This window comes from Tachysurus fulvidraco, chromosome 22 (assembly GCF_022655615.1).
Source record: "Tachysurus fulvidraco isolate hzauxx_2018 chromosome 22, HZAU_PFXX_2.0, whole genome shotgun sequence".
NCBI classification, from domain to species: domain Eukaryota; kingdom Metazoa; phylum Chordata; class Actinopteri; order Siluriformes; family Bagridae; genus Tachysurus; species Tachysurus fulvidraco.
In genome coordinates this window covers 9,774,088-9,785,827 of record NC_062539.1, presented here as the reverse complement: position 1 = coordinate 9,785,827, position 11,740 = coordinate 9,774,088, and the positions used below count along the sequence as shown (strand labels likewise).

At 36.2% G+C, this 11,740-nt stretch overlaps 1 protein-coding gene across 1 annotated transcript in view; it reads right to left on the bottom strand.

The window, feature by feature from the left end:
• Positions 1–3,801: 3,801 nt before the first annotated feature.
• Positions 3,802–11,740, bottom strand: part of kcnab1b (potassium voltage-gated channel subfamily A regulatory beta subunit 1b) — a 43,626-nt gene continuing 35,687 nt past the window's right edge. The window contains exons 9-14 of the mRNA XM_047806724.1: positions 9,945–10,030; positions 8,517–8,637; positions 8,109–8,203; positions 6,154–6,274; positions 5,367–5,455; positions 3,802–4,696 (exon numbers count right to left, since the gene is read on the bottom strand). Of these exons, the coding sequence (XP_047662680.1) occupies positions 4,607–4,696; positions 5,367–5,455; positions 6,154–6,274; positions 8,109–8,203; positions 8,517–8,637; positions 9,945–10,030 (602 nt within the window). The 3' untranslated portion in view covers positions 3,802–4,606. The remainder of the gene's footprint in view (positions 4,697–5,366; positions 5,456–6,153; positions 6,275–8,108; positions 8,204–8,516; positions 8,638–9,944; positions 10,031–11,740) is intronic.

Sequence of the window (11,740 nt, the reverse complement as noted above, 5' to 3'; positions counted from 1 at the left end):
CATCTTTGGCAGAAGCTACAGTCTTTTGGGGTATCTCTTACTGTGGCAGCTAAAGAAATTCAGCCTACCAAAAACAATGATGGTGCTTTCCTAAACCTCAATTATTGAGTCTGTGCTCACCTCCTCCATCATCATTTGGTAGGCTGCTGCCACTGTCAAAGACAAGAGCAGTATGTTATGTGGCATTTGCTCTGCTGAGAAGGTTATTGGCTGTAATCTACCACCTCTTCATGATTTGTCTACTTCCATGATCCTGAAGTGGGCAGTTAAGATTGTGGCTGACCCCTCTCATCCTGGACACAATCTCCTTGAGGCACCCCCCTCTGCCAGAAGGCTGCAGTCGATAAAGACTAAAACTTCAAGCCACAAAAATTATTTGTTTCCATCCGCAACTGGCCTCATCAGCGATATCCACGACCCAGCATTGTATTTTATTCGCCACCTTGGACATTAACAAACAACCCCACCCACTGTTCCCCACTCACCAACTCGGACTTTAATAATGCACCTTCCTACCTCAAACTGTGAGCATTTGCACTGGTCCACTTTTGTATATCCTGCACTAATGTACAATTAATTTTTCAGTGGTAATGTTGTAAAACATTTTTAATGGAACATTTGCACTGGCCAATTTGCACATCCTTCATTAATATACAATTAGGGTTGCTATTTTTATTTCCCTCTAATTCTTTGTTTATTGTTAATCTTGTAAATCTCTGTTCAAGTCAAGTCAAGTCAAGTCAAGTCAAGTCAAGTCTAGAAGCTTTTGTTGTCATTTCAGGTGATGCCGTACATAGTGAATTGAAACAACGTTTCTCCAGGACTACGATGCTACATAAAACAACACAGAGCTAAGTAAGACAGCACAGAGCTAAGTACCAAAGGATGAGTTGTCCTAGCAACATATTGCACAATGTGCAATCTAGTGTGAACAGTGCAAAAAAAAAAAAACATGTAAAAGAGTGCATTTTGAAATTTAGAGGATTTGCAAACACTAAGAGTTTACACAGTTTTAGAATGATTTGCCCATAGAGTTAAGGTTAGCACCCTTTCTGTCCATTTCTAAGTCCCTTTAAAAATCATATCTGTTTTCCTTGGCATATCTATAGTTTTCCCTTTCATTTTAATTCTTCTTATTGTTCTTTAATTGTTCTTATTATTGCTTGTTTTAGTGTTTTAGTGTGTATTATTATTATTATATTGTTTAATTCTATTTTGCTTTCATTATCTCTTGTCTTAGTATCATTTTTTCTGTGTATTTTCACTAACACTCTTTTATTGTATAGCACTTTCGTCAGTCCTATGGCTGTTTAATAATGTGTTTAAATAAAGTGAACTTGAATTTGAACTAAAGAGGTCTTTTGCAGCTTAGCGGTTAAGGTGTTGGGCTACTGATTGGAAGGTTGTGAGTTTGAATCCCAGGGCCACCAAGCTGCCACAACCAGGCCCCTGAGCAATGCCCTTAATTCTCAATTGCTCAGCTGTATAAATGAGATGCAAGTAACTCTAGATAAGGTTGTCTGCCATAAATATGTACACTTAAAATAGCAGCATTAAATTGTGATGTGCAGAACAGCATTAAAGTAAATGTGCATAAAGTGTATACACTGCTTACAGTGTTTTTTTTTGTTCAGACTGCAGGAGAGTGGAAAGTGAATGTTAAGGGAATTTGCAGCGTGTTGTGTAAATGACTATTATACAGGGAATAGAGACTCAGATTATCTTCTCACCAGACAGTGATCAGGATGCTCTTGGTGGTCCCGCTCTAAAATGTGGTTAGGATAGGTGGAGGAAAATGTGCTTTTCTCAGCCTTTATAAAAAGCAGTTGTACCTCCTTTCTCTGTTGACTCATCATTCTTACTTATGAGACAGACCACGGTCATGTCATCTGCAAAATGATGTGGCTTGGTTAGGTTTTGCTCATGGGTAACAATATTTCACAGTTCATAGCAAGCTACTCCACGGATGCTTTGATCTTATGCTTGGAGTCATTGTCTGTTGGAATATGTTTTGTGACCTGCTTTCATATATCTTTCAGATTCCATTAAGTTCTATGATAATCTCCCTGACTCCATACTCAGCACAATCCACGCAATCTGTTAGGACTACTGAACCCTCAAAACCCAACTCCCATCATGCACCACTATAGTGGAGTAAACTTCTCAAATATACACATTTTTTGTTCACGGTCACTGGTCTTTCCAGCAGGAAACAGGGAACTACTGTATGACATTGTGAAAAGCTCTCTCACCAGACATTGCAGAACATCCATTCTACATTCATCTACATTGACCACAAGAACCTTGACCACCACATGAGAAGTAAGACAGGCCCACACCTGCAAAAAGCTCATGCTCAGTTATATAGGCCCCTTCAAGATCGTAATGTATAGCCCCATCATTTTATGTCGCCTGCATGAACCCAGTTGTGCCCAGTCACTTCGGTCTGTTATTACAAACTTACCCTTACACTCCCATCATGCCCAGCAGTCTACAAACCTGGCCACACTGGACTACACTTCCAATAACACACAAACAGACTTCCTCATTCACAATCACCAGACTTCTGACCATACACACTAATGCTCAATCAAACCAAATCACATCAGGACTCTTTAAAAGACTACCTCAGGCAGAATCACACAATGAGGTATATTATCAGCTTATTGTGTGTAAACTGACTATACCAAGCCTTGTTTATGTGTTTGCTTACCTCATTTTCTGATGCTATTTGCCTTACCTAGTTTGCCCTTTTTTCCAATCACCTGACTTCTTGCATCTGTATTTATCATAGTCTTCATCTCATGACATTACCAAATTGTTTGATTGCTGTTGAACATCCCCAAAACATTATATTTCCACCAACAGGCTTCACATTTGGGATGGTGTTGTATTGGCATTCATTGGCACCATATTGTTGCAAGATACTTCAGGTGTCTTTGTTTAACTTCAAATAGGACTCCTTTTTCAAAATGGCTTTCTTCTTTCCACATGCAGGCTAGATGTATGCAATCTCTTTGATATTGTTGTATGTTGCTCAAGTTTTTTTCTGTTGGCTATAAAACCCACTAAGTTGCTATTTGGTTTGTGGAGGCCTCACTGACTAAATTTCTTCTGTCCCAGCTTTGTAGATTTTGGAAGACATATCAAAGTCTCCAGCTTATCTTTAAAGTCTTAAAGATCTTTTTATATTCACATGAGCAGTATCTCACAAAAATTGTTTTGTGAGGTCTTTGTGAGGTCTTTGTGAGGTCTCCATGCTGTTGCCTTCTTATTCAATCTAACAAGTTAAATGACTGTGGTACTCTGGAGCAATTGATTGATCGAGAAATTGTTTAAAGGGATGTTATAGTCTAGCTATATAACCACATATTGTAGTTTTTCATCTTAAATAATGTTAGAAGTATTGTATTTGAAAATATTCGCTGTAGATAGCACCACACATTTCTGACCACATTGTTACATTTATACAGACACAGAGAAGCCTTTTCAGTCCTGAGGTCTGACTTCCACTCCAGCTTACAGACTGGGCACCTTTGCTGGCTGAAGTCTTTTATATGTCTTTTATATATTAGCATATAACAGAATACCCAAACCTGAATGCAAGGTTTGTGTACTTTTACATTCGCAATTATCATTATTTTCTTTTTTTCTGGACTTATATATACACAATACTGCATTATCTATTGAGTGGGAAATAAAAAGTCTGTATTGAATTGTATTTGAACACACTATTAATCATAACTGTAATGTCTACATAACCAGCTCTTTTAGTGAATTGCAAGAAAAATGAGCCAGCAATTTGTAGAGGAGCTTTTTATTTCATTTCTAAAAGCAAACTGAACAATTAGGGTACTTTATAGCCTATATGACAAATCTGTAAACAGTTTGACCATTTCATTGGAACAGTCAGATTTAAATAAATAGTATTATGCTATGCATCATACTACATTTCTCTCCAAATCTGAAATCTGCAGGAGCAGCTTAAACACAAGCAACGACACCAGCATGATCGCTGCCATTTACAAACAAAGCTATTAAATAAAACACAAAACGATGTCTGAATTTTAACTGTAAAATCCAGCAGCAGAATATCAGATTCTCTTGAATAGGTACATAAAGATTTGTGGTAAAAACAGAACACAGCACAACCGTGAATAGACAACAGGCATACACTGGTATGGAAATTGGTATTTAGATTTTTAGAGGAAAATGCCACACAGTTTGGAAAGCACAGTATTTGTACATCATTTCTATGCTGTTTCAACTTGTACAGTATATCAGAATCACATTGTGTATTCATACAGGCATCTTTATCCAATATATCTGCAGCGTCCCTTATCAAAGTACAATTAATTAAAGCTTAACTTTTTATCATCAGACATGATGATTCAAACAGACTCGGGGGACGAGGGATGATTGACCATTAACACACTTAAGCATGCATGGCTCTTTTGACTGACTCAAGACACACTGAAACAGTATGGGCAGAATATACTGCCATTATGAGGATATAACAGCAATGGTCTACAGTAATCCCACATAACAGTGGGAGACACACTGACAGATCAGGAATGACACATATCCTTTTCAATCCCAGAATCCCTCAGTGGTGATAGTCTTTCTTACTGTGGGGTCTGTTGCCCAGAATTTTGTCAATCTCTGAGGCAATGTGAGGTGTAATCTTTGGAAGCACCTGAAATAAAGAGGTCATTTAAAAAAAAAAAACATTAATAACTAGAAGAAAACTGAATGATATTTGTTTATTCATAAAGAAAATGAATATTGTTTTTTAAATTTTAATTAAATGACAGTTTAAATCCAATTTACTGTAAAAGGTTGATCTCTTCCTCATGCTGAAGTTCGTTGTTCATGTCCGCTTCATGTTTCATGTTTACATGTGTTGGTTTTGTTTGTTGCCACTTGTCATGTCTCTGCACATGTATTGTCAGTGGTTATTGCCCTAATGTGTCGTGAGTAGCCTCACCTATTTTGAGGTTTTCTTTGATTTATCTGTATGTCTAGTTTTGTTGCAGTCTGTCGATACCAAGCCTCTATGTTTTTGCTACTGTACATTAACTGTTCTGATTTTGCTCGCCCCTGTACATTCAGTCTGTGGATTGCCTGGCCCCTGCCTTTCCCCTGCCTTTCTCCTGTTTACTCCATATTTCCTCGCATTTTTGGATTCTGCTTTATAACCGTTACTAACCATTAAACATTGTTCAATTGCATCTTATTCTGATTGTAGCATAGTATGTGTGTGTGTGTGTGTGTGTGTGTGTGTGTGTGTGTGTGTGTGTGTGTGTGTGTGTGTGTGCTGAGTGAAAATTTGTCTCATGGTTGATAAAATAAACCAGTATTCTTGCCTGTATTGCACCTAGGTTTTCTGTGAGTTGTGCAGGATTGGAGCTTCCCAGCAGAACTGAACTCACACCCTCATTCCGTAAGCACCAAGCTGCAGACAAGGAGAGAAGAGACAAGAGCATTTCAAAATAACTTTCATGAACTCATGTCATCAGATTGATTACCTCCACAGTCAACCCAAAGCTATTATTGTAGGTTAAAAAAAAAGGATGCAAGCAAGGATTTTCTTACGGCTCTCTCAGATTAAGACTTCAGTTAAAGTGAAAAAAAAAAAACATATTCGCAAAATAAGAGCATTTATCAGTTATTCAGTGTATTAATCCAAATTCTTGTTTAGCTTTACCCTTTAACATCTTAAAAGAATAATGTAAATGTAAAAAGCCTGATCCCAGATTAGTAGTGTAGAGTACTGAAATCGAAAATAATAGCCAGCAGCCTATTTAATTCGAACAATTCTGTACTAGGATGTAAAGAGACTAAATTATAGATCATTTCATTAGAAACATAGTGAAAGGATATAACATTGAAGATGAATAAGATGAATAAGCTTCTGTGGAGCCATAAAATCTTAGCCCTTGAGTAGGATGAGGATCTTGTATTTGTTTCTATTGTATGCAGCTAAGCAGTTGAGGTTTAAGGGCCTTACTCAAGGGCCCAGCAGTGGCAGCTTGGTGGTCTAAGGATGTGAACTCCTTCTTTTGATTAGAAGCCCAACACCTTATCCACTGATCTACCACTTCTCTCATAAAAGGTTTAATGGTAAATGTGGCTCTTTGGGCTGTGTCTCACCCACGGCAAGTTGCGGTAGTGTACAGCTAAGCTTTTCTGCAATGTGACTCAGCTCCTTCAGCTTAGCCTGTTGTTTTCGTCCATCCTCACTCACTATCTTATCCTTCAGCCACTGGTATGACTGGTTCCATACAAAGAACACATTAAAACAACACAGCAGGTTAAGCAATAGATGCTTTATGTATAATAATGATATTCAATATGAAATGTTATAAAACAATGAGGTTATAACAACATTTATTATTATTATTATTATTATTATTATTATTATATCAAATAATTATTTATCATATAATAAATTATAAAATAACATATAATTCAGTCAAAAATAATGTTGACCACGTTGGTATTCCATGAAGCAAGCTAATAAAAGTGGATTTTATTTGAAACAGCTTCATTTGACCAAACGTAAATATTTAGTCCAGGCCCAGTTCTATCAGTGAAGCTCAGGTGCAACTTATTTCCACTAATTTAAATTGCAGTTTGCCACTGAAGCTCTTGCACATGCAAACAATGTACCAGCAGCCGCAACAGTCGAGTACAGTGATATGGCAGCCAATGAGAGACAAGCGAGCGACAGACCTGAGAAGATTTTTTTATCAAAGAAAATTATGATAGAATAAATGCGTAAGAACATTAATACAAAATGTTAAAGGTAGGGTCAAGCCTTTAGGCCACCAAACAGTACAAAAATCAAAACAAATGAGCAGAAAGAGGCGGGTCTTGTCAATATGAGCGGAGAGAGTGTTCAGTGCGCATGTGTGCATATTCACAGATTGGAGTTTCCCGAGTCAATAACTCCTGAGCTAAACACTGTTACTACACAAAACGCGGTTGTAGCTGCCTCTCTACAGTACTACGATAGAAAAGAGGTGTTATTTGTGTAGTAACAGCGTTTAGCTCAGGAGTTATTGACTCGGGAAACTCCAATCTGTGAATATGCACCAACTTCCTGCTCCTTCAGTTCTCTCCAGCGCTGGAAAGCTGATCCTATATTAACACGTCCTACCTCTTGCCTTATTGTAATCCTTTCTTCGCTTTCTTTCTTTGTTTTTATCCTCCATGTCAATGTTAAAACCGCTTTCTGCTAATGTCACACATGCGCACTGAACACTATCTCCGCCCATATTGACAAGCCCCGCCCCTTACGGCTCATTGGCTACACGTTTGTTTTGATTTTTGTTTAGCTTGTCGTCCCGACTCAGTTTTATGAAGTATTTCTGAAATATCGGAGACCCTGAATTTAAATACAAAATACAACACCACATTTTAAATTGGTTCTATAATCAAAATGCTTACAACATATAGTACAAATAGTGGATTATAAAAAAGTCACCTAAATATATTACTGGACTAATTTAAAGCCAAAATTCTATATTTATTTATTTTCTTTATACTGTTTTAGAGATTTAAAATTTTATGCTGTCTATGTTTTTACTTCACTGAAAAAAGTTCATTGAAATGACTTCATCCAAACGTGCACATTTACAGTATACCACGTGAATAAATTGAGTTCAGCCAACATACATGAGTTGATGTATTTTCAAATCTCCAGAATAAGACAAACACATTACATTCACCCTCATCTCAGGTTCAAAGGCAGAACCGGCTGAAAAAACCACAGAGCCATGTACAATCAAGTCAATCTGATTCTGTCTACACATTTCAAAATAGACAATTAGATTAAATTTTAAAAGTATTTTTCTTAAAGCAAATTAAATCACATTTTGATAAAAATGAAATATATTTTTTCCTTTTTAAATATATATCCTTTTTATAGTGTACATGACTATATTGTCATACCTCAGTACATTGGAGCTTACAGTGAGCTTCATTTGGGGAACTGAAATTGGTAGAAATAAAGTTGGGCTTAACATAACCCTGACTTATTGAGATTCATGATTACTTCATGGAATACCCTCCCGCAGTTCTATTAATCTGCCATGTAGACACACCTTCATTGCTGCCCTAGAGGATTCTGGGACACCATTTTCATACTTTCCTGTGATGATTCCACAGGCCAGAGGAGACCAGGACACCACACCCACACCTGTACATCATGATGAACACAAATAAAGCAAGAATTAATTTCTATCAATGACAGGGTGTTTTGTCATTGATTAATTTTAGAAAATATTTTAAAATTTTAATGTACACTGTCTGGAACTCTACTGTCTGTTGAAATATCCAAGTTCTTCTAGTTGCATCACCTGCATCCTGACTTCATGTTTTGCAATGAGTCAACGACTATCATTGTCATATATAACTCAGTATAACATGCAATGCACAGTAAGGGGTTCTAGTTTAAAATTATTTCAATTAAAATTAGATGTCTAAAATCCGTATGCTTAATAAAGTCATACCTATTTTATGATACAGCTCCGGCATCTGCACTTCCACTTTGTCTCTCTGGAAGAAGTGATACTCGGCCTGCTCACACACTGGAGGGATCAGGTTGAACTGCCTTGCCACAGAGTATGCCTCCTACAGACAAAAAGGAACAGAGAGAGAAGTAAAGACTCTATTGATAAGTACAAGAATTGACTTTACTAATCAAAATGAGCTCCATTTGCAAATTAGCATCATAATTTGTTTGCATTTACCCGAAACGCATATATAAATATAGAATTGTCCTTCTTTCTTCATATCAGGTAAAAAAATAGGTAAACTGAACAGTGAAGGTAAATTTACATATATCTTTTTCCACACAAAAACTATAGTGGTTGTAGGTGGATCTGCCAAATGCCTCATAGTCATATCTTGCCAAAACATGTATGTAACAGAACTAGTTTCATTTCATTTAATACATTATAAAAGGATACAGTATACACCAGAAAGCATTATTATCTCTAGATATTACACATTATCTTAAGAAACTGAATATTATGAATAATAAAACATTCTGGTTGTTAAACAAGGCTTAAGGAAACCTGACAACTTAGACATATTAAATCAATCTGAAACAAATTGATGGGAAGTTAAAAGAACTACGAGGAATCAACATTGTTTGACTCAATTAATCCTTTTGCGCATGCAATTACCACTGAAAACGTTTAGCATGTCGAATCATCCTCATATATATTGGGCTGATAGTGAGTAAAAGTATTAGTTTTGGTTAAACCAGTTCTAGTTTAAGCAGACTTTATGCTAAATGTTAAACTATATACATGAATTTAGACATGTATTTCTATTTCATTTCTAACCACTGTTATTTTTTTAAGCCTAAAAATCTGACTAACCTCTTACAAACGATTCACTATGGAATACCATAGTGAATCGTTTGTAAGAGGTTAGTCATAGTACCATAGTACCATAGTACCATAGTGAATCATTTGTAAGAGGTTAGTCATAGTACCATAGTACCATAGTACCATAGTGAATCGTTTGTAAGAGGTTAGTCAGATTTTTAGGCTTAAAAGAATAACAGTGGTTAGAAATGAATTAGAAATACATGTCTAAATTCATGTATATAGTTTAACATTTCTGGGCTAGACTATTAGTTGTTGAACACTTTCTAGTCACAGATACCTTTTTAAACAAATAATGATGCAAATATATATATATATACTGCATATATGCAAACACACACAAGCACAAATGTTTCCCGGTGAATTCATGGATTTGTTTTTCCTTCTTGTGATTAGATCATGTTTCTCGTTCACAATATGCTGTATAGTATTGGAAATTGACCCTGTTGACTTCCTCTTTAAATGCTGTAAACATTTGTGCTGAAGCATAACTAGATTATACTGTATGGAAGATTTGAGATCAAAATACAAAGTTCAACTGACCATTATCTCCATAGCTGTCCAGCGTGATGTCCCCCAGTACATGGCCATTCCCTGGTTTATAGCATGAGTCATTGCCCTCACGATCTCTGAGAAACACAGAAGCAGCATCATACATTACATTACAATAACAATCAATAATCAATCACACAAGCTGCAGTTGCTTTTACAGTTTCTGCCAACACAAACCAGCATTTAATAGCTTTAAAATTCATACTCATGAGAAATCTACAGTTTGGGGTTTTAGGCACTTTATTAATAATTGACTTTGATGATTTATTTCTTATAGCAAAATTTTTGCTATAGATAGATACAGTAGATAAACAGACATGCACACACATTCTGTAGAATCTATAGATAGATTGATGGATAAATAGAGAGAGAGAAAAAAAGAGAGAGCGGTTGTGCACACAACTATCCTCTGTTTAGCAAACAGACCTCACCCGTTCTTCAGTGTTTTATTATGAACTCTAGATGGCATTGGCTTCCTAATTATAAGCTACACTGTGCAGTCAGTAGTCCTGGGACAGTAAGTACATGGACACTATAGAAAAAATTATTTGAATGCTGAAGTTCCTTAACCTGTAGTATTAAAATATAACTAGAAAACATGCCAAAGATTCCAGGTATTAAATATTTGTGCAAGCATAGGAGAAGGCAAACATGCAAAGACAAATCCACCCCGATTGCCTCAGTGCCATTCAGTTACCTGCTGCTAGTGCTGCTAATGAGACCTCATCTCTACCTAAAGAAAGTGATGCAGTGGTGCTTTAGTCTGTCCAACTGTCTCACCTCCTCATGTGTATACTCTGCTCACATAGATCTCGAAGGCTTCTAACAAGCTGAACTGAGTCACTGCCATCCCTCAACACTACAGTATCGTTTAATATCTTATTCTAAATATCTAGGTCCAACATTTGCCATCTCTACAGCATCATCAGTGGATGTCTCATTAATATGATATTTAACATAATGAAAGCTATAAGTAAGAAAAGGCGCTCTTGCGTTTTCGTTTTAGGAACTAACAATAAAACATAACAGCTTTTCCTTGTATTTGAGATTTTTACAATTTTGTTTTAAATGAAATCCCTGTTATATCAATATAGCCACATCAGTTACCAGCAAATTAGCATCAGAATTGCTAAGCACATCAAAAGTACAACATTTTAATGTTAACAGATATAATCTGTTTGCGATTAAGCTAAAGAATCTCAGAGAAAAAATGCAAATAAAAGAAGTATTATTACTGTAAGTAAATGCAAATATGCCACAGAGAGCCATTAAACTGCAACAAAGCATTTGGGTCTAATCACTTGGGTCTAATATCTCAAATCTTTCAGATATGAATCATCTGTATGCATTACTGTAGTGTATCAACAAATGTAATACCATTAACCTCATTATTGCAAGCTATTTGTCATAGCCGCCTAAAAAGCAAGTGCATACTGTCCTTAACAGAACCAAAATAATGTTACAGATGGACAAGTGATAGTTATTTAGCTCTTCATACTCTGCTATTTGGGTTTGGCAGAAATAAAGTGAATGAATATTAATTTCTTCCAAACAAGATATACACTGTTTTTTAACCCCCAAATTAGCTTAGTGTACACATAAATTAAGAAGCAACCTATGAGGCAGATTATTTATTTTTTTGATTAACCGTTTTCATACTGTACTGCTCCTAGATCAGCCAACAGGTTTGCACACTTACTGCCTCTCTAAAACAGCCTATCAGACTTTATGACAGAACTCCCATGAGACTAGAAATCCATCTCAGCCCCATGCCTGTGTTGTTTTAT